This window comes from Lepidochelys kempii, chromosome 14, assembly GCF_965140285.1.
Source record: "Lepidochelys kempii isolate rLepKem1 chromosome 14, rLepKem1.hap1, whole genome shotgun sequence".
NCBI lineage: Eukaryota > Metazoa > Chordata > Testudines > Cheloniidae > Lepidochelys > Lepidochelys kempii.
In genome coordinates this window covers 33377529-33401550 of record NC_136393.1, presented here as the reverse complement: position 1 = coordinate 33401550, position 24022 = coordinate 33377529, and the positions used below count along the sequence as shown (strand labels likewise).

The following is a 24022-nucleotide window of genomic DNA, read 5'->3' as shown; positions in this document are numbered from 1 at the left end:
AATCTTTCTGCCTGGTGGAGCCAGCAGCAGTCAGGGCCATGTTCAATATCTAGGGGTTCCTTCTGTTGATACAACACAGAACTGGCTCAATCCTCCACCCAGTATCCTAGGAAATCTACACACCACCCCTGGGTGTCTCTGAGAGGCAATACTTCCCCACTCACAAGCATAGAGTCTGAGTATAGAAAAGAAACTTTAATAAAAGGAGGGAAGCAACTGGGTGTTAATTTGGGAAAACACTGCAACTAGGGTCCATAAAAATAAACCATGGGTAAACGACCCAACCCCAAGTAGGTTGGGCAGTGTCCTTTCCCCTCAGGTTCTTAAGTCCAGCAACCCAAAAGCCCCCTTCACATGCCCAACCCTTCTCTGCACCCCACTCACAGTTGCTGTCCTTGGTTAGTGCAGACCCAGAGTTCAGAGGTGCATCTGCAGACTTCACCTCCCACCTTGTGTGGAGAGGGGGTAAAGAGGCTCCTTACTTGTAGCGCTGCTCGGGCACTCGCTCGCTGCCCCTCTCTGCCAGCCACCCTGCCAGATGTCTGCTCACCATGCTCACCGCGCCTCTCCACTGTCAGCCTGCTGGCTGCTTGGTCACCGCTGTTGGCACACCTCTCCACCAGCCGCCCTGTTGGCCGCTCACCTTGCTTCTCCACCAGCCGCCCTGCTAGCCACTCATCACGCTTCTTTGCCACTGCCCTGCTGGCTGCTTGTTGCGCCTCTCTGCCTCAACAGCCACTCATTCACCAGCTGTCAGTCACCTTCTGCTGCCATCTGCCTCTCTGCTGTGTCCTCTGCACATCAGTTTCTTAGTAATTTTAGCTCTTAGCAGGCAGGGCAGAAACACAGTCGCACCACAAATGATTTCAGCTCTGATCGAACAATTAAATTAACAAAGAGGGTTCTAATGAAGCCTATTTAATGCTATTATTTGACCTGTGGGGAGGAACAGGTTGAACCAGTCTAGGTAGGACCCTTGGTGAGGGTGTGCTGCCTTCTCACTGGGATACTTGTCCCCACCCCTCTTACTTTCACAGGGCGCTGACATTTGAGCCCCTGGCTTAACAAGGTTCTTTCAACTGAGGATGGTCCCCCTTATTTGGGACAGGTTAAGCACAGTACTGCTTCTCTGTATTCCAACAATAATTACAACATTGGTAACAGCATTTCACTACTCCTGCATTCAGTACTAAAGTGATTTGTACCCAACACCAGTTAAAGTTGATCACTTTGACACCTCTGCATCTGTTGAATATGTAAGCAGAGCAGGAACAAATTGTATTTACATAAACACACGGGGAGTCTCTCCCACTCCCAGCTAGCTGTCAGGGAAGCATTCATTCAGACCCTGCTTACATAAACATAATGTTAACCCTTTAGACATGAGTGGGTAGCCAGTATTCAGGGTCTTATGGGTTCTTTCCATTAGAAAGAGAAATTGCTGATGGAGTCAGGTATTTATTTGATGAAATCCTTTTTATTTACATAGAATGTACACAAAGTCCCGCATCATTGAACACAGTAGGAATCAAACAGCAGGAGGCAATTTCTTTGCTCACAATTCCAAGCCGCTTTCAACCAAAACTTTGCCCAACAAGTTCTCTCTTAGCTTTCACATGCTTCAAGTGCTTTTCTGGCTGTCTCTGGCCCTTCTTTGCAGCCTTTTCTGTCTGCTTCTTTAGTGTTTTTTCTCTGCTTCTGCTCTCACACACAAGCACACAGCTCTACCAAAGCAATACCCATCCCTCTGTATTTGCACTATGCCCACATAGCTCAGCTCTTGACCAGACTTGCACATGGCATGTGATTTGAGTGGTGGCTCTGAAAGTTTCAGCTACTTTACTCCATAAAGGAGCTTCATTGCTTCTATCATTTATTCTGAATGAAGGGTGGCTATTACACCCACCAGATTCAATGAGGTTTCACCCTACATCTGGTATAACAATAATTTAACAGAGTAGCAGCCGTGTTAGTCTGTATTCGCAAAAAGAAAAGGAGTACTTGTGGCACCTTAGAGACTAACCAATTTATTTGAGCATAAGCTTTCGTGAACTACAGCTCACTTCCACTGAATGCATCCGATGAAGTGAGCTGTAGCTCACGAAAGCTTATGCTCAAATAAATGAGTTAGTCTCTAAGGTGCCACAAGTACTCCTTTTCTTTTTGTGAATAATTTACAGTTGTGGAAATGCATTATTTCTTGTAAACTCCATATATAATTTCATGCCCCATGGAATATAAAATACATGAAATAGATCTTGTTGTTTGTGTGTATTGTTAAAGAAATGTATATGAATTTCCCATGCTTTCTCTGAGTTATCTTCCTTGTATCCTGGTACATTTCTTAGCTCGTTTTAAAGTGGTTGGACCTGACCAGCCTGTCATTGCCACTGTGGGAGAAGAGATTGTGTTACCCTGTCACCTGTCCCCCAAGATGAGCGCTGAGAACATGGAGGTGACGTGGTTCCGGTCCCAACTCTCTCCATTTGTTCATCGCTATAGTGATGGAAAGGACCAGTATGGGCAGCAGATGTCAGAATATCAGCGGAGGACAGAGCTCTTTAAAGATGGTCTCACCGATGGAAATGTTGCCTTGAGAATTTTCAATATCAGACCTTCTGATGAAGGACAGTATAGCTGTTTTGTTCAAGAGGGTATGGATTATGAAGAAGCCCAATTGGAACTAAAGGTGTCAGGTCAGTAGCGTGTGGGGAAGCAATAGATGTGATATATCTTAATTTTTAGTAAGGCTGTTGGCACAATCCCACATGACAATCTCATAAGCAAACCAGGGAAATGTGGTTTGGCTGAAATTGCTAGAAGGTGGGTGCACAACCTGATTAAAAAATTGAACCCAAAGAGTAGTTATCAGTTGTTTGCTGTTAAATTAGGAGGATGTATCAAATGGGATCCCACATGGGTCATTCCTCAGTCCGGTACTATTCAATATTTTCATTAATTACTTAGATGATGCAGTAGAGAGTACACTTATAAAATGTGCAGATGTCACCAAGCTGGGAAAGATGCAGTCCCTTTGGAGGGCAGGATTAGAATTCAAAATGATCTTGATAAACTGGAGTATTGGTCTGAAATCAACAACATGAAATTGAGTAAAAACATGCAAAGAGAAATACACGTAGGAAGGAAAAAATAAATGCACAAATACAATATGGGAATAACTGTCTGTGCAGCAATGCTGCAGAAAAGGATGTGGAGATTTTAGTGGACCACAAAGTGAATATGGAGCCAACAGTATGATGCTGCAGTGAAAAAAAAGGAGATTTAGGCTACATAGCAGGAAAATCTTTCTAACTATGAAGATAGTTAAGCACTGGAACAGGTAACCTAGGCAGGTCATGGAATTCTTGCAATTGTAGGTTTTTTAAGAAGGAGGTTTCTACAGTCCAATTGTGCCACAATCACTGTTTTTCTGCATTTAAAAGCCAGGGCCAGGATTAGGGGATAGCAAGCAGGTCAATTGCCCAGGGCCCCACACCACAGGGGGCCCTGCGAAGCTACCTTGCTCAGGCTTCGGCTTCAACCTCGTGTGACGGGTCTCAGGTTTCAGCCATGCACAGCAGGGTGGGGGCTTTGGCTTTCTGCCCTGGGCCCCAGCAAGTCTAATGCTGACCCTGTTTGGTGGACCCCTTGAAACCTGCTCATAGCCCCCTGTGGGGCCACAGACCCCTGGCTGAGAACCGCTGGACTAGATGACCTTTTGAGTTCCCTTCCAATCCTATAGTTCTATGTGCCTGTATTTCCTTTGGAGAGCGTTCTCAGTGATTCTTATTTGCATTTTACTATTCAAAATTTCCTGTTACCTTCAATTTATTTCCTATCAGTAACTCCAGTGTGTCACTTTTGTAAATCGGATTTAAGTTCCTATGTCATTTGGGTGGTTTTGAAAAATTTCCCCAAGTCCGTTGCGAGGAATGATTCTTCATCCAAACATGAAGTACATTGGATAAGGGGTACACTAGCTACTCCACGTCTGAAAATGAGTGGCTAGTGTTCTGCTGGCTCCTTGTCACTCTGGTGCTATCTCGTTTCATTCTGGTGAAGGCTGCTAAAACTTTAAGGAGGGAGAACAATTCCTCCTGTGAAAGCCCATTCCTCCTCCACTGCTTTTCACCAGTGAAGAGGGGCTTAGGAGCAGCCACACATACTGAGCTCTGGGTTAAACTTGACCAGACATGGACAGACTTTTCTCCTCTGTCTTTGACATGTACCCATAGGGCTAGCTAAAGCAGACTGTATATGATCAAAGAAGAGATATTTCACCTGAAGGTACATTTGAAATATAACTTTTATTTTTCTCAATCTTTTTCTTTATCCGTTAGTGTTAAGATCATTTACCAGCTAACGGATTCATGAAATCATGAAATACAATGTTTTGCCATGTGTAGATCCTGGAATGGAAAACTAGTGAAGGAAAAAGTTTTCCCTTCCCGCTCCATGAAATAATTATAATTTCTTGCTCATATTGTTTCCTGAGTCCATGAGTATAGGGAATAAAAGGAAAGTTTAAATGTTTATCCTCCAGGCTGAACATGTGCATAAATTAATACTGATTTATTAATTTTCTCTAGCTTCAGGCACTGCTCCTCACATCTCTGTTGAGGATTATCAGGATGGAGGGATCCGGGTGGTGTGTCGATTGGTTGGCTGGTACCCACAGCCTGAGGTGCTGTGGAGAGATGCCAGTGGACAGCATTTACCATCGCTCTCTGAAACAAATTCCAAAGAAGCCAATGAGCTGTTTGACATTGAAAATTCCATCGTTATTACAGAGAATTCACACCAGAACTTGTCTTGCGTAGTCAAGAGCACCCACACCAACCGAAAAAAGGAATCAACATTATTTTATATATCAGGTCAGTTACCACCAAAGCAACACACTGTGATCAGCAACAGAAAAAATACAACAGCAGATTGGTTAACTACATTAAAATGTATCAATAGCAATGAAGGCTAGAGTATGATATTTAGACAAAAAACCCTACAAAAGAAACAAACCAATGGTGGAATTTTCAAAAAGTATCCTGAAAGTCAACAAGACTCATGCTCCTAAATAATTCAGATACTTTTGAAGATCCCACCTATACTGTATAGCAGAGGTGGCCAAATTTACTGACTCTCCAAGCCACATATGACAATCTTCAGAAGTTTGAGAGCTGGGGCATGACTGCAGGAGTTTGGGGCTTCAAATCTGTGGGGAGGGGGGTCTCAGGGCTTCAGCCCCATGGGAAGCACCTGCTGGGGCTTGGGGCTTCAGGAGTGGGGCTGAAACCCGAGACCTTCCTCCCTGCAGTGGTGACACGGCGGGACACATGGGGTCACATGCTCCCCCAGACTTTTGCCAGGATTTGCTGGCCCTGCTTGGTCACATGGTGTCGCCCTGTGTGACAGCTGCCGGAGCCGGCAAGCTGGGAGCTGTGACTATGAGGAGAGGCAGCTGGGAACTGCAGGGGGAGCTTCTGCTTTTGCTTCTGCCTGAGAGCTCTTTTGGGACCATGGAGAGGAGGGGCTCAGAGCATAGCCCCAGCTGGGGCTGAGCTCTCACCCATGGCCGGGACTGCAGCAGAGCAATTGGCCCTGGCCAGAGCGCCAAGCCCAGAGCCCATCCCCCGTTCCACCATTCCTCCCAAGGCCCTACCCGTGGCCCCACCCCATTCCACCCCTTCCCCTGTGAGCCTGCCCCTGTTCCAACCACGAACCTGCCCCCATTCCACCCCCACTCCACCTCTTCTCTCGAGGCCCACACCCCGCTTGTTCCTTTCCACCCTGTCTGCTGCCACCCCGAGTCCAGAAAGGCTCTGTGTCCCCACTGTGGCCCTGGAGTAAGAGCTCCTCCACCCCCAAGGCTGTAGCAGTGGGGATTTTTCCGGGGGCCCCAAATTGGCCAGGACCCCTGGGCATAGGCCCTGTGGGTCTGTGCGGTAATCCGCCACTGCACTCCCGCTTCTGGCCTCTCCCCAAGCCTCCATTACGCACCGCCCATGATTGCAGCCCCAGTGTGCTGAGCACTGTACAAATAAACTATGATAGTTCTAAACTAAATGAACAAGACAAGCAAAAGACTGGACAGGAAATAGAGCAACAGAGGGGAAATGACATAGTAAAGCTCATACAGCAGGGCACCAGAAGTGTGGGGAACATAATTCAGTCTCCTGAGTCTGAAGCCAGTGCTTTAGGCATTGGACAAGGTTGTCTCTTTGTGCAACAACAGCAGTGAATTAAACCAGGCTGATTCATACGCTGATCTGTGAATTGATGCCTGTGTTGGTTGGAGTCCTTGTAATATAGGTTTCTGGTGCTCTGTGCACTGCAGACAGGGCTGTATTTCCACCTTTGTTTTAGACTACTCCTGCTGGAGGTAGCTTTATATGATGTGGAATCCTTTGATTTTTGCCCTTACTTACAGAGTGATGTGAGTCCCTCTAGGGTTTTCTTTTACAGCTGCCTTTTTCCCAAAGGCGAATCCATGGATGGTGGCTCTGTCGGTGATCCTGATGATTTTCGCATGTTTCATTGGTATCACTATTTATTTATTTAAAATAAAAGGTAAACATTATAAAGGAAAATATAATGCAAGATTTTCTTCTAATAAAAGCAGTAAGGCTACATCTGAAAAACTAAAAAGTAACATGAAAAATGTAGAAGCAACAAAAAATAATGGTTTTGTATGGAAATGTCCTTGCAAAGGAACTTCACTGAGTTACACCAGCTGAGCCTTCACATTTATATATAACGGGACACATAAAATTAGAGAAAAGTGAAAAGAGAAGACATCCCAGGCTGTGAGATGAGTTAGGGCAGTGGCTCTCAACCTTTCCAGACCACTGCACCCCTTTCAGGAGTCTGATTTGTCTTGCATACCACAAGTTTCTCCTGACTTAAAAATCACTTGCTTAGGGTATGTCTACACTACAAAATTAGGTCGAATTTATAGAAGTCGTTTTTTTAGAAATCGTTTTTATATATTCGAGTGTGTGTGTCCCCACAGAAAATGCTCTAAGTGCATTAACTCGGTGGAGTGCTTCCACAGTACCAAGGCAAACGTCGACTTCCGGAGTGTTGCACTGTGGGTAGTTATCCCACAGTTCCCGCAGTCTCTGCTGCCCATTGGAATTCTGGGTTGAGATCCCAATGCCTGATGGGGCTAAAACATTGTCGCGGGTGGTTCTGGGTACATATCATCAGGCCTCCGTTCCCTCCCTCCCTCCATGAAAGCAAGGGCAGACAATCATTTTGCGCCTTTTTTCTTGAGTTACCTGTGCAGACGCCATACCACGGCAAGCATGGAGCCCGCTCAGGTAACCGTCACCGTATGTCTACTGGGTGCTGGCAGACGTGGTACTGCATTGCTACTCAGCAGCAGCAACCCCTTGCCTTGTGGCAGCAGACTGTACAATAGGACTGGTAGCCGTCATCGTCATGTCCGAGGTGCTCCTGGCCATGTCGGCCAGGAGCACCTGGGCAGACATGGGTGCAGGGACTACATTAGAAGTGACTTGACCAGGTCATTCTCTTTAGTCCTGCAGTCAGTCCTATTGAACCATCTTATGGTGAGCAGGAGGCGATATGGATAGCTAGCAGTCCTATTGTACCATCTCCTGCCGAGCAGCCATGAGATGTGGATGGCTTGCAGTCCTTCTGCACCGTCTGCTGCCAGCCAAAGATGTAAAAGATAGATGGAGTGGATCAAAACAAGAAAAAGACTAGATTTGTTTTGTACTCATTCACTTCCCCCCCTCCCGCCCCGTCTAGGGGACTCATTCCTCTAGGTCACACTGCAGTCACTCACAGAGAAGGTGCAGCAAGGTAAATCTAGCTATGTATCAATCAGAGGCCAGACCAACCTGCTTGTTCCAATAAGAACAATTACTTAGGTGCACCATTTCTTATTGGAACCCTCCGTGAAGTCCTGCCTGAAATACTCCTTGATGTAAAGCCACCCCCTTTGTTGATTTTAATTCCCTGTAAGCCAACCCTGTAAGCCATGTCATCAGTCGCCCCTCCCTCCGTCAGAGCAACGACAGACAATCGTTCCGTGACTTTTTTCTGTGTGGATGCCATACCAAGGCAAGCATGGAGGCCGCTCAGCTCACTTTGGCAATTAGGAGCACATTAAACACCACACACATTATCCAGCAGTATATGCAGCACCAGAACCTGGCAGAGCGATACTGGGCGAGGAGGCGATGTCAGTGTGGTCACGTGAGTGATCAGGACATGGACACAGATTTCTCTGAAAGCATGGGCCCTGCCAGTGCATGCATCATGGTGCTAATGGGGCAGGTTCATGCGGTGGAACACCGATTCTGGGCTTGGGAAACAAGCACAGACTGGTGGGACCGCATCGTGTTGCAGGTCTGGGACGATTCCCAGTGGCTGCGAAACTTTCGCATGCGTAAGGGCACTTTCATGGAACTTTGTGACTTGCTTTCCCCTGCCCTGAAACGCATGAATACCAAGATGAGAGCAGCCCTCACAGTTGAGAAGCAAGTGGCGATAGCCCTGTGGAAGCTTGCAACGCCAGACAGCTACCAGTCAGTTGGGAATCAATTTGGATTGGGCAAATCTACTGTGGGGGCTGCTGTGATGCAAGTAGCCCACGCAATCAAAGATCTGCTGATATCAAGGGCAGTGACCCTGGGAAATGTGCAGGTCATAGTGGATGGCTTTGCTGCAATGGGATTCCCTAACTGTGGTGGGCCATAGATGGAACCCATATCCCTATCTTGGCACCGGAGCACCAAGCCAGCGACTACATAAACTGCAAGGGGTACTTTTAAATAGTGCTGCAAGCTCTGGTGGATCACAAGGGACGTTTCACCAACATCAGTGTGGGATGGCCGGGAAAGGTACATGACGCTCGCATCTTCAGGAACTCTGGTCTGTTTCAAAAGCTGCAGGAAGGGACTTTATTCCCAGACCAGAAGATAACTGTTGGGGATGTTGAAATGCCTATATGTATCCTTGGGGACCCAGCCTACCCCTTAATGCCATGGCTCATGAAGCCATACACAGGCAGCCTGGACAGTAGTCAAGAGCTGTTCAACTACAGGCTGAGCAAGTGCAGAATGGTGGTAGAATGTGCATTTGGACGTTTAAAGGCGCGCTGGCGCAGTTTACTGACTCGCTTAGACCTCAGCGAAACCAATATTCCCACTGTTATTACTGCTTGCTGTGCACTCCATAATATCTGTGAGAGTAAGAGGGAGACATTTATGGAGGGGTGGGAGGTTGAGGCAAATCGTCTGGCTGCTGGTTACGTGCAGCCAGACACCAGGGTGGTTAGAAGAGCACAGGAGGGCGCGGTGCGCATCAGAGAAGCTTTGAAAACCAGTTTCATGACTGGCCAGGCTACGGTGTGAAAGTTCCGTTTGTTTCTCCTCAATGAAACCCCCCGCCCCTTGGTTCACTCTACTTCCCTGTAAGCTAACCACCCTCCCCTCCTCCCTTCGATCACTGCTTGCAGAGTCAATAAAGTCATTGTTGCTTCACATTCATGCATTCTTTATTTATTCATCACACAAATAGGGGGATGACTACCAAGGTAGCCCAGGAGGGGTGGTGGAGGAGGGAATGAAAATGCCACCCAGCACTTTAAAAGTTTACAACTTTAAAATTTATTGAATGCCAGCCTTCTGTCTTTTGGGCAATCCTCTGTGGTGGAGTGGCTGGTTGGCCGGAGACCCCCCCACCGCGTTCTTGGGCGTCTGGGTGTGGAGGCTATGGAACTTGGGGAGGAGGGTGGTTAGTTACACAGGGGCTGTAGTGGCAGTCTGTGCTCCAGCTGCCTTTGCTGCAGCTCAACCATACTCTGGAGCATATTAGTTTGATCCTCCAGCAGCCTCAGCATTGAATCCTGCCTCCTCTCATCACGCTGCCACCACCTTTCAGCTTCAGCCCTCTCTTCAGCCCGCCACTTACTCTCTTCAGCCCGCCACCTCTCCTCCCGGTCATTTTGTGCTTTCCTGCACTCTGACATTATTTGCCTCCATGCATTCCTCTGTGCTCTGTCAGTGTGGGAGGACAACGTGAGCTCAGAGAACATTTCATCATAAGTGCGTTTTTTTTTCTTTCTAATCTTCACTAGCCTCTGGGAAGGAGAAGATCCTGTGATCATTGAAACACATGCAGCTGGCGGAGAAAAAAAAGGGACAGCAGTATTTAAAAAGACACATTTTATAAAACAGTGGCTACAGTCTTTCAGGGTAAACCTTGCTGTTAACATTACATACATAGCACATGTGCTTTCGTTACAAGGTCGCATTTTGCCTCCCCCCACCGCGTGGCTACCCCCTCAACCCTCCCTCCTCCCCGTGGCTCACAGTGGGGAACATTTCTGTTCAGCCACAGGCAAACAACCCAGCAGGAACGGGCACCTCTGAGTGTCCCCTGAAGAAAAGCATCCTATTTCAACCAGGTGACCATGAATGATATCACTCTCCTGAGGATAACACAGAGAGATAAAGAACGGATGTTGTTTGAACGCCAGCAAACATACACTGCAATGCTTTGTTGTACAATGATTCCCAAGTACATGCTACTGGCCTGGAGTGGTAAAGTGTCCTACCATGGAGGACGCAATAAGGCTGCCCTCCCCAGAAACCTTTTGCAAAGGTTTTGGGAGTACATCCAGGAGAGCCGTGAATGCCTGGGCAAATTAATCTTTTCACATGCTTGCTTTTAAACCATGTATAGTATTTTAAAAGGTACACTCACTGGAGGTCCCTTCTCCTCCTGCCGGGTCCAGGAGGCAGCCTTGGGTGGGTCCGGGGGGTACTGGCTCCAGGTCCAGGGTGAGAAACCGTTCCTGGCTGTCGGGAAAACTGGTTTGTCCGCTTGCTTGCTGTGAGCTATCTACAACCTCCTCCTCATCATCATCTTCTTCGTCCCCAAAACCTGCTTCCGTATTGCCTCCATCTCCATTGAAGGAGTCAAACAACACGGCTGGGGTAGTGGTGGCTGAACCCCCTAAAATGGCATGCAGCTCATCATAGAAGCGGCATGTTTGGGGCTCTGATCCGGAGCGGCCATTCGCCTCTCTGGTTTTCTGGTAGGCTTGCCTCAGCGCCTTAAGTTTCTCGCGGCACTGCTTTGGGTCCCTGTTATGGCCTCTGTCCTTCATGCCCTGGGAGATTTTGACAAAGGTTTTGGCATTTCGAAAACTGGAACGGAGTTCTGATAGCACGGATTCCTCTCCCCATACAGCGATCAGATCCCGTACCTCCCGTTCAGTCCATGCTGGAGCTCTTTTGCGATTCTGGGACTCCATCATGGTCACCTCTGCTGATGAGCTCTGCATGGTCACCTGCAGCTTGCCACGCTGGCCAAACAGGAAATGAGATTCAAAAGTTTGCGATTCTTTTCCTGTCTACCTGGCCAGTGCATCTGAGTTGAGAGTGCTGTCCAGAGCAGTCACAATGGAGCACTCTGGGATAGCTCCTGGAGGCCAATACCGTCGAATTGTGTCCACAGTACCCCAAATTCGAGCCGGCAAGGTCGATTTAAGCGCTAATCCACTTGTCAGGGATGGAGTAAGGAAATCGATTTTAAGAGCCCTTTAAGTCAAAATAAAGGGCTTCATCGTGTGGACGGGTGCAGGTTTACATCGATTTAATGCTGCTAAATTCGACCTAAAGTCCTAGTGTAGACCAGGGCTTGGAGTCATTATGGATAGTTTTCTGAAAACATCCACTTAATGTGAAGCATCAGTCAAAAAAGCAAACAGAATGTTGTGAATCATTAAGAAAGGGATAGATACCTCTGTGTAAATCCATGGTACACCCACATCTTGAATACTGCATGCAGATGTAGTCACCCCATCTCAAAAAATATATGTTGGGATTGGAAAAGGTTCAGAAAAGGGCAACAAAATTTATTAGGGATATGGAACAGCTTCCGTATGAGGAGACATTAATAAAACTGGGACTTTTCAGCTTGGAAAAGAAACAACTGAGGGGAGGTATGATTGAGGTCTATAAAATCATCACTGGTGTGGAGAAAATAAATAAGGAAGTGTTATTTACTCCTTCTCATAACACAAGAACTAGGGGGTCATAAAATGAAATTAATAGGCAGCAGGTTTAAAAGAAACAAAAGGAAGTATTTCTTCACACAACGCAGAGTCAACCTGTGGAATTCTTTGCCAGAGGATGTTGTGAAGGCCAAGCCTATAACAAGGTTCAAAAAAGAACTAGATAAGTTCATGGATGATAGGTCCATCAATGGCTATTAGCCAGGATGGGCAGGGATGGTGTCCCTAGCCTCTGTTTGCCAGAAGATGGGAATGGGCTATGGGATGATCACTTGATGATTACCTGTTTTGTTCATTCCCTCTGGGGGCACCTGGCATTGGCCACTGTCGGAAGACAGGATACTGGGCTAGATGGACCTTTGGTCTGACCCAGTATGGCCATTCATATTTTCTAGTAATAATTTTTATTTATCGCTGTTTATTTTATTTATTTATTTGTTTGGGAAATGTGATACCGACATTGGTGTCATTATCTTTCCTCCAACAAGTAAAATTTTCCACAAATTTGTCTCCTCATTATTATTATTATTTATTATTTATTATGGGAGAGATTTTAGAACCAGAAACACCACTATCATCAATAAGAGCTTTGTCATTGACTTCAGGGAGTGAAGGATCAAGCACTAAATGCACAAGTCCTAGAACAATACAGTTGATAATATTAGGGCCTGAAATTACACTCCTTGCACCCCTAAAGCTCCCAACAAAGTTGCTGGATATGTAGGATATGCCAGGAAGCAGGACTGGGCTCTAATTCTGCTGGGAATTCAGAACTTTCACAACTTGGAAATACTCACTCTTTGATATTGAACTCCAATGTAGTCACATGATTAGTAAAACAAAAATTTAATGTTTATCGAGGTGCTAAGGATTCATATAATGCAAACATTTCTTTCAATCTACATTAACTGTAAATATTCTTAAACAACTTGCTTTTCAAATGTTTTCTCCTAATAGAAACTGTTCTATGAAGTTGTTTGCTGTTAATTTTTGTTGTTGTGATTATTGGTAATAAAGGAACACCAACTTGAAACTCACATGAAATATCACAATAATGTATTGATGATAATTCAATAGGTAGGAGATGAGAACATAGAGAACATGATTTAAGATGTATCTTCACTGAGGGTGAAATTCCCCTCCTGCGGGAGGTGACATTAAGTGGGAGACAAGGGGGACTCTGTGCCCTCCTGCACAGCGGGGAAGGGCTTCATGCCAGCTTGGTATCAGTTTTTCCCCTTTGTGCAGAGTTGTTTCTGATAGATACAAGTTAGGTCTATTCTTGGTGTCATCTTGTTATTTACAGAATATGTAGAGGAAAGTCTTTTATCCTAGAACACAGTAGAAACCAACAACAGCAGACAGTTTCCTTGCTCAGAAAATCCCCAATCTTCCACTGTAGTGAGCTCTGTGCCCAAGGAGCCCTATCTGCTTCCGTTCACACCCATAACTCCTTTGCCAGGTTTCTTTTGGTTTTCTACCTCCAACAAACACACATGCACGCACGTGCGCGCACACACACACACACACACACACACACACACACACACACACGGTCTTTTAGCCCCTGAGTTCACTATCAGTGATAGCCCTGTTAATCTACCTGGGTTGGCTTTGTGCCCAGTGCACTGGGCAGTAGTTTTCATTATTTCTAGCTGGATCACAACACAAAAGGCCATAATGATTCTTTCTACTGAACCTGAAGGCAGATGCTTGGGTTTAACAAAGTCTGTGATCCTCTTTGGATCAAAATCCTATTAACACCTGCCAAAATAACGTCAACAACTGCTGAGAAAGAGGTGTGTGTGTGTGTGGCTATATGTACTATAAATCTATGCAGGAAGCCAGAAGCTGGGGCTGGACAGTGAAGTACAGGGAGAAATGAAGATAGAGACTGAGGAGTTTTAGGGATAGCTCTGTTTCCTTATTATAACAACATGATCTGGTCAGTGATATAGAAAATGACTCTGTTGAGCTTTACCATTGTCACATGACAAGTATCAGGTCGGCAGAGAAATGGGAGTGAAGCCACCAGGCCAGGATTTTGTAGATTCCAGATAGGGGATGTGCAGGAGCTGCAGCTGAGATCAAAGTGAGTACACTGGCCATTGCGAGGCTTCAGAGGTGCTCTGTGTCCTGCGTGTGGTATCTTTACTGAAATCTCTTTTTGCTAACAAAGTGCAGTGCACCTGAGCTCTATAGTGCTGGGCCCTACAGAAACACCCCATGCCAGGGAAGTAAATAAATGCATCTATTCCAGGGAGGAAAAAGTTCCTAGCAACTTTCAGGTTTAAAACCAAGCCCTTTTTGAATCATCACAGCTAAGTATTGTCAATTGTAACATCTCTCTGCCCAACACTCCCATAACTCAGACACTGCCCTCTTTAGCGATAGTGTGAATTTCATACATAGAGAATACAGCCTTTCAACTGTGTATCCAGGGGGATAGAAGCTCTGGATGATAAAACTGGATATAATAATGAATATTTATTTCTCTACATTTTTAGGGAAACTTACTGCAGAGCTTGGTAAGTCTTCTTTTGCTTCTTTCTATTTTTTGCACGCAGTTGTATACTGATCAGAGAGTTTTGTTGTCATTGTGGTGTTGACGTTTATTTAGTTTTTTTGTTAGGTTGATTGATTTTGGGGTGGCAGGGTTGTTTTTCTGATTATTTATTTCTTGGGGGAGGTTGTTTTTCTTTTTTCAATTTCGATTTTAAAAAATGTGGAATAGAGGTAAGGCTGATCAATGTCACACAGAATAAACAAAATAAGATAAGGGATTTGAAAAGAAAGGAGCTGTCAGATTTAACTTTGATCCTGACAGTACTGAGAAATAGTGCAGAAAAGAAGTGGAAAATGGATCTTTGTCATAAAATTGAAATTAAATTGGCAATGTTTTGAAGAAAAATGTTTGTTTCTGAAAAAGGCAATTTGTCAAGAAAAACACTTTTAATTCAAAAATTAGGATTAGCTTTCAGATTTGACTTGCTGTATCTGAGTAGAACTCATGGGACTCAGTGGAGTGACTCCGATCTGTAAAGTTAAGCACGTGCAGCCATCTTTTCACGATTGCTGCACATATATGTTCTATTCTGCTCCCTCTGAAATAGATGGGAGATTTTTCACTGACCTCGGTGGGACCAGGTTCAGGCTTTTCTGACCAGGTATTTTGCATCCTAATTCTAATGTGTCCGTTGAAAAATCAGATCGTAAGTTTTTTGACAGTTGCATAGTTAATGGAACCTGACATAATACAAAAGAGTGTGTTAAAGGTGTAGCCTCTGTGAGAGAAGCACTTACACAATCTAGGTGTGTTTCTGATTCTTTATTTTATCATAAACATCTGATAGACATTATAAATCTATTTTTCCCTCAGTGTACCATTCTGTACCCTATTGAATCCTAGAGAATTTGTTCTGGGGAATTCTCATCTCTGATTATGTGGTTGGTTTCAGGCTGGAGAAAGCTTGCTGCCCCTCTGGAAAAAGGTAATTGAAGATCATACTGTATCAATGTCCATCACCTTTCATAAGAAAATGTTGCACCTTCTCCTTGATTGCAGCAGTGAGTAGTTCAGGGCAGACCTCACAAGCATCCTGTATGTTGGTGCGCATCAGGATGTGAGGCAGGTTTTATGCCTATGTCCTGCCACAGCACAATGCATCCAGATCATACACAGCTCCTCCCACTCCTCTGTCTGCATGTGCCCTGCCCCCTGAAGGGCTTTCTGAGAGCACCTCCCAGTCATTGTACAATGGAACATGACCCTGCCCAGCTGCTACCCCAGGGCCAAGGCCTGCCCTGTCTTCCCATCAATTGCCTTCCTGCTCCTGCTCATGTCTCCTCCTCACTCTTCTTCAGCCCTCACTGCCTGGGAGAGGGACAGAGCTATGCTCTGCAGACAAGGAGCAACTGAATTCTGTGTCTGGTGTTTAGATACCATGATGATGGAGATGGGAAAAGTGTTGACTAGAATTACAGCTAGAGGGGCTGGGGTAAGTGAGGAAATAAAATGTAGGGGAGGAAGATCCTGCTTCCTGCACATGAGCCAGAGCGAGCAGTGGAGGAGAGATGGGTGGGGGAGTGAAGGTGGTGGTGGGAAGGAGAGGAAGGGAAGGGAAGGGAAGGGAAGGGTGGGATGATGAGCAGTTTTGAAGATGATAGCAATTAACAGGAGGGTGAGTGCAGTTCCCCAGAGCAGCCGCCCTTGGGAGAAACGGGACCTGCTGCTGAGCAGTGAAATCTGAGGCATGTCAAGTCCTTGCCCCATGTGGCCTGTTGCTGTCTGAGGAAGGAGCATGTCAGAGATCCAGCATTTGGAGAGGGGAGGAGAGTGAGGAGGCCCATATCACATTGAAAGGAGGAAGCAGCTGGGAAACAAAAGGACTCATGCTGGAAATAAAGCACTTTTGGGGGGGGGGGGGAAGCTGTGTCAATATTCTTGACTTCATATAATCTGCTGTGTCCCCCCAGGGATACTAGTCCCCTCCATGGGGAGAGGTGGGGCCAGGAGGGGATAGACCCTGATTCTGAGGCCTGGCCCAGCTGATCCCTTCACTCTGTTACTGACACATCTCTGTCAGGGGAGTGACTCTCCCCTGCACTGTGCTGAGATCTCAGAGCTGCTCCCCATTCCAACCTGGTAAATTCTGGAGGAAGGCGATTCCCTAAGTCACACTCCATCTGGGGCAGATTCTGTCACTGACATGATCAAACTCTCCCGCAGGGCTGAGCTCTGCCCTTAATGCTCTGATTTTTTCTTTCCCAGAGAATGTGACTTGGATCCAGACACAGTTCATCCCCATCTTCTCCTGTCTGTGGATTGCAAAAGTGTTAAACGGCTATTCACACGGCTGGATTGCCTCGACAATCCTAAGAGATTTGAATATGAACGTTGTGTGCTGGGCTACGAGGGGTTCAACTCAGGGAGACATTACTGGGAGGTGGAGGTGGGACATGGGGGATACTGGGCTGTGGGGATCGCTAGAGAGTCTGTGAGGAGGAAAGGAGAGATCATATTTAGCACTGAGGAGGGGATCTGGGCTGTGGGCCATTGGGGGAATCAGTACCTCGCTGTCACTTCTCCTCGCTCCCCATTGGCCCTGAAGCAGGTGCCCAAGAGGATCCGGGTTTCTCTGGACTATGAAGTGGGGAAGGTGGCATTTTTTGATGCTGATAAAGGGGTACTGATATTCACTTTCCCACCGACTTCCTTTGCTGGGGAGAAAATCCACCCTTGGCTCTGGGTCTGGGATTTGCAATCACAGCTCAGACTGTGTCCCTGAGACACAGGAAGAAATACCCCTCTGGGACACTTGTCATCAGCCAGTCTAGCCTCACACATCCTCATCCTAAGATGCTGGAGGTCTCCAATGTTTCTGCAGAGCCTGTAATGCACAGTTTCTATAAACCTGGGAGAGGGGTGGTGTCCCTGGATTTAAGAGCCATTGAGAGCAGAGATGGAGGAAGACAAGCCAATTTCCTTGGTCCTAAGATTGTGCAGCCTGTCTGTCACTAGCCTCTGCAATCCAAGAGAACTCTAGCCACTGGTCAGGTTAGTAGCTAAGGGTGTGTCTACACTGCAGCGTGTGCTCCATCCTGCCTTGCAGGCATGTGCACACATTAGTCAAGTCCACTTGTAAAAGTCCACACTGCCGAGCTGCACATGATCCGTACTCCATACACGTGTGTTGACATGAATGCTGTAGTTTCGTGTTTGGCACTAGGATTTCTAGGGACATGGAGTGCACATTTGGCAGGCTGAAGGCAATATGGTGCCACCTACAGACCATTTGGACACCAACATAGCCAGTGCCATCCATATGGCTGTGGTCTGCTGTGCTCTGCCTAGCATCTGCAAGGAGAAAGACACTGCTGGTTGCAGTCCCATACAGACATCCAGAATGTGCACCTGTCATCCAGGGGTGCTGGAATGGGGAGTCAGGGGTCCATGGCCCCATCACTTTTAAAAATGGGGGACTATGCCCTCCAACTTTTAACAAGCCGTAAGAGCAAGCGATGCGGGGGCAGAGAGGAGTGAGCAGGGGTAGGGCCTTACGGGGCAGAGGTGGTGTGAGGGTGGGGGCTCAGGAGGAAGGGGTGATGTGGGAGCAGGGCATTGGGAAAAGGGGTAGTGGGGGAGGGCAGGGCCAGAGTTTAGGTGCCGGTGGCTCCCCACACTTTTATGGAGCTTCCATCGCTCCTGCTGTCATCACAGAGGTTGGGTCCAGGTGAACAAGGGAAACAAGGGATGGCTTACACACCTACATCCTTGCAGCACTGGGTGATGTGGAGATGTGATGAGGGACTGTAATGCTGTACATTGGCATTGTGTCTATTTCCTATGTGCTGATTTGCTCTTGGTTATTTGCTGTTGCTTTTAAAAGAATCTGATATTTTATTTAAAATCTTTGGATACAACTTCCTGACTCTTCCTTTATTTCCTGACACTCATATGCCAATGTATTGTCCAAGCCAGCCAATTCATTAACAAAACAAAATGCTGAAATAACCCAAAGACCATTGCAGGCACCATAACTTCCTGTCCACAAATAATTCTTCAGAAGTGTGCAGTGTGAAATAAAGTGCAACCCTGTGCAAAAGGACAGGTTTCAGAGTAGCAGCCATGTTAGTCTGTATTTGCAAAAAGAAAAGGAGTCCTTGTGGCACCTTAGAGACTAACCAATTTATTGGAGCATGAGCATCTGATGAAGTGAGCTGTAGCTCACGAAAGCTTATGCTCAAGTAAATTGGTTAGTCTCTAAGGTGCCACAAGTCCTCCTTTTCTTCCTGTGCAAAAGGGGACCAATAGCTAAAGTCCAAGCTCCATGGGCTCACTAATAGTGGAACTGGAAGTCAGAAGGGCACCTCCAGTTCTCCTTCCCCCTAGTCAAAATGTTGATCTTATTGAATGCTGTTTTATGGGGGTGGAATGCACATGGTACATCTGCCCATTTCACTCCATGCATTGCTCAGAGCCCACCCAACCCCAGAGTTTTCCAGTGGCTGCTGGACGTGGTAGCATGGAAGTCGGTCTGCAGGCAGTGGGGATGGTGCTGAAGGTGGTGCTGGAGCTGGTATTGAGGGCTGCAGCTATCAGGGGGTAGCCTTTAATTTTATTTAAAGTGAATTTTGCAATGTGGTATTACACCACCGTGGGTTCGGCTCTGGCAGCTACAGTTTTAAGCTTAACACAGTGAAAGTTACCTTTGCTACTTGCTTTAGATTTAGAGTTTTTAGGAACACAAAGACCAAAGGTAGTGACCACACATACATTTACCAATGCAAGGTTTATTTTATTTTATAAGTTTTATTAAAGTTATAATTACCCAAGCATACAGAAACTTTATACAGACCTCTGCACAAGTTACAAATATAGTTATACTTTCTTAAGAGTGTTAGGGATTGAATGGGTCTTTTATGGCTTGATTATTAGTAGAGGGATGGTTTCTGCTGGAGTCTTCCATAGGGAGCTCAATTTTTACATGTTGGGCATTTTTTTTAAATAATGTGATTTTGTTGATACCTACATTTTGTGCATGTTTATGAAAGTGTTAACCTTTTTTTATGGGTTTGCGTTTCCTGGAAACTAAAGGGATCCCAATTTTTTTATATGTGTAAGTTTTTTTAATTTTTATGAGCATTGACACACAACCTGTATTTTGTGGTTAAGACACATGTTGGAGACAGATGTGCCTTTACAGTATTTTTATAATTTACTATTAATTTTTTGTGTGGAGGGGGTAATTTTGTGCAATATTACCACTTGGTACCTTTTTTCATAATTTTATGGCATTGCCATAAACATTTAAACATTGCCCCCCATGCAGGGAAGAAATAATCACCCCATATTACATTCTGTGTCAAGACAAGGCCAACATGTTTGAACTTTGTCATCAATCTGGTATGTTTTTATTCCATCTTCATATTACTGAGAAGCTCCTTCTAGCAACAAACCCAGACCAAAGATACAGCATGGTGAGAATTTCAGGGTTAATTCATTAAAAAATAAGTAAGTAGGCAGGTAGGTAGGTTCTGGTTGGGGGTTTTGGGTAATCAGATCAGGGGCCTGTTACCTGATCAAGTTTCAAGTTTCAAGAAGGAAACCTTGAAGCCCTGAGGAAGCCTTGTAGGACATTACACAATGGCATAGAAAGCAATGGAGAGAGCTAGTAAGCTACCAGGGTGGGCATTGGAAATGTGCTCATCATAGGACTCTCACTCCCTGCCTGGAGTTTCTCTGTATGAAACATTGTCAAGAATCAAATGCTCGATTTGGGGGAAATTCAGGTGAACATTAACTAGATACAGAGCTAGGATAGTCTTTGTTTCCCTCAAACAGGGTTTGGCTTCTGCCCCTGCCTTAGGGCTGCCTGACTATTCTAAGCCTTTTACCCTTTTCTGCCACGTACAATCTAGGTGTGCACTTGGAGTTCTCACTCAGATGCACGGAGAAAAGAAACACCCAGTGGCTTATTTCTCTGCCACTTTTGACCCTGTTGCCCAAGGCTTACCCCCCTGCCAGCATCCTAGTGGACTATCCTAGTGGCAGGGCTGGACCCTGGAACGGGGGAGGGGCAGGGCTGGGAGCGTCCCGGGCAGGGGCTCCTATCGTGTGCCAGGAACTAGCTGCAAGTTCGGGCTGGGCTGGGGAGGAACAGGACCTCGTCCCCTGCATGGGCTGCTCCCAGGGCCAGATCAGAGCCACCTCCAGGAACCTCCCCCAGCAGCAGAAAGCTCCGTGGCCGCCGGCCGGGAGCCCAGCTCTGAAGGTAGCACCACTGCCAGGAGCAGTGCCGAAGTCAGGGTCGCAATACCGTGACACCCCTCCCCCAATAGCCTTGAGACCCCCCATGACTCTCTTCTGGGATGGGATCCACACAGTTACAACAGGGTGACATTTCAGATTGAAATAGCTAAAACTGTGAAATTTAAAAGACTTTTAAAAATCTCATGATCGTGAAATTTACCAAACTGGATGGGTGAATTTGGTAGGGCCCTACCCAGGAGTCTTCACAGGGAGGTAATTCTCATTACAGATACACAAATGTGGATCCTCAGTTGCGCTGTTTATATCATGGCCGCTTCTTTCTGGTAGATCCATTTGAGCTCCGCGGCACACGTCTCAGACAGAACCTGGCTGCCTTTTATCCACCCGTAGCTGTTCCCATCTGCAGAGCCTGAGAAGCTGCAGAGTGAGAGAGAGTCCGTGTCACTGTGGGTCCCTGTAACAAGGAAAGGCCGGGGTGAGTCTTTCCTCCCCCTCCCTGTACTGGGAAGCTGGGCTCTGGTGTTGTCTTTCATCTCTAGCTTTCCTGCGGAGCGTCAGTCGAGAAGACGTCCCAGGCTGTGAGATGAGTTAGGGCAGTGGCTCTCAACCTTTCCAGACCACTGCACCCCTTTCAGGAGTCTGATTTCTCTTGCGTACCCCAAGTTTTACGTGGCTTAAAAATGACTTGCTTTGAAAATCCGACATGAAAATACAAATGTTGCCACAGCCACTATTGCTGAAAAATGGCTGACTCTCATTTTTACCATTCAATTATAAAATAAATCCATTGGAAATAAGTATTGTACTTACATGTCAGTGTATTGCATATAGAACAGTGTAAACAAGTCAGTGTCTGTCTGAAATTTTAGTTTGCACTGACTTCGCTAGTGCTTTTTATGTAGCCCGTTGTAAAACTAGGCCAATATCTAGATGAGTTGACCTACTCCTCGGAAGAGCTCTGTGTACCCCAGGGATACGTGTACCCCTGCTTGAGACCCACAGAGTTGGGGATCTGGAGCAAGGACCATACGAGGCTGAATCCCATGGGGAGGGTGACCTGGTACTTGTTCATTGGAAGCGCCACCTTGATCTCCTGCATCTCAGCTTTCCTTTAAAAACGAAGTCTGATGGGTGAGAGGAAACCTGCACCGTGCGACCTGGGTAACGGGACAGCTTCAGGGAGCTGAGGACTTGTCCCAATGAACGGTAGGGCTGGATTCACAAGGGGACTTAAGAGGCTAATTCACCACTCCTGGCAGCGCAAGCCCGACCTTCCAGCCCCCTGCAGGCCTCGCTCTCTGTGTACAGGTTAGCGATAGACACCCCCAAAGCCTCTGAGCGTCCCTCTGGAGTGTTCAGCCCGTTCCACGGAGCACATGCAGAACTGTGACTCTAACCCCAGAGGCGCGGTCCACAGCAGCTTGTAAGATTCAATTCAGGCCAACCACTCTATTGAGAACACAGCACTTAGATATACAGAAAACAGGAATGAGTTTATTATCAAAGAACAGAGATGCAAGCGAGAGTGAATAAATACTGGAAAGTAATGGTTACATAGAAAACAAAATCCTCACACTTTCTAGAGCTGGGGTTCTCACAAATTTTTGGCAGCCTCAGCATGCGGCTCTGACAATACTTAACTAACTGTAGGAAAAACAAACAAATAAATTACATGTGCATATTTACATAGGGATTTTTTGCAGACTCAATAATAAATATAAGGTACAGTTGTGTCTTATCTTTACTGGACCTAAACACAGAACAAACCAGTGCTTTGCGCAGTCTTGTCTTTTTTGTTGTTCTTTTGCTTTTTTGGTCAAAGGTGGACTGCATTACAACAATTCTGAACTAAATTTAAAAATCCTTTACATAATAGAAGTCCAAATAATAATGAAAGAAGGTATCTGCCAATATGTCCAAAATTTCTTTCACAGACAAAAAAACCCAATCAACATAGCCCAGTAATAATAATGATAACAGTAACAACAAAATCTGAGCCGTTACTGTTGTCTTTTCAGCTTGGTTTTTGCATCATTTAACAGCTTGCGCCTCTGAAACTCACCGTGATAATTTTGTTCAACTTCCCTTGCACAAGTGCAGTATGGATGTTGCACGACATACATTTCAATTTGATGAATTTCTCTCTCACACTGCAACTTGCTCAGAAATGGAATCAGATGGCTTCAGAAACACAGTAAACTGCCTTTCCCCCTGGTGCTGAAGTGTTTCTTTTTCTTTCTATGTTTTGCTTTTCTTAGCAGAAGGTCCCAGAGGAGCCACCTGCTGTCACATTCAAGGTCATTTTCTGGCACTAGATTATTTGAAATACTTTCTGATACCCAGTCACATTTATAACTCTTTCACCTCTCCCCCCCACCCCCATGAACAATCGCAACCTACCCAAACACCACGCAGTGAGATGGCCCATAGCCACTTACAGAGCTACAATAACATGAGATGTAAACACAGTGGTTAGAGGTCTATAAAATCATGAGTGGTGCAGAGAAAGTGACTAAGGAAAAGCTATTTACTTGTTCCCATAACACAAGAACTAGGGGCCACCAAATGAAATTAATGGGCACCAGGTTTAAAACAAATAAAAGGAAGTTCTTCTTCACACAGCGCACAGTCAACCTCTGGAACTCCTTGCCTGGGGAGGTTGTGAAGGCGAGGTTGTGAAGGCTAGGGTTTAAAAGAGAACTGGATAAATTCATGGAAGTTAAGTCCATTAATGGCTATTAGCCAGAATGGGTAAGGAATGGTGTGCCTAGCCTCTGTTTGTCAGAGGGTGGAGATGGATGGCGGGAGAGAGATCACTTGATCATTGCCTGTTAGGTTCACTCCCTCTGGGGCGCCTGGCATTGGCCGCTGTCGGCAGACAGGATACTGGGCTGGATGGACCTTTGCTCTGACCCAGTAAGGCCGTTCTTATGTTCTTAGCGAAAGAATACACTTTGTGACTTCAAAGAAAACCACACCGATGTAGCTCAGCTCTGCCGGCATGGTACTATTTAAAAGGAACAGGCACTCTAAGTCGGGAAGACTTAGGAAACGTGGCAGCGGTGATCAGAAAATGAGCATGTGTTCACTCACGCACAAGGCATGTCTGACCCTGTAGATTTAACTGTCCAGTGCACGGTAGCCCACACCCCTGCCCTACTGAACTGAGCAGAGAAGTCAGTGACTAACAGTTGATGGCA

The 24022-nt window shown here is 46.1% G+C and overlaps 1 protein-coding gene across 10 annotated transcripts in view; it reads left to right on the top strand.

Annotated features, from left to right (window-relative positions):
- Positions 1–24022, top strand: part of LOC140898275 (uncharacterized) — a 2445793-nt gene that overhangs the window by 1164134 nt on the left and 1257637 nt on the right. For 9 of the 10 annotated variants that reach the window (XM_078848803.1, XM_078848794.1, XM_078848799.1 and 6 more), the window contains 3 exons: positions 2349–2696; positions 4590–4874; positions 6460–6564. In XM_078848803.1, coding sequence (XP_078704929.1) covers positions 2349–2696; positions 4590–4874; positions 6460–6564 — 738 coding nt within the window. The remainder of the gene's footprint in view (positions 1–2348; positions 2697–4589; positions 4875–6459; positions 6565–24022) is intronic. The other variant, XM_078848797.1, reaches the window with a different exon arrangement.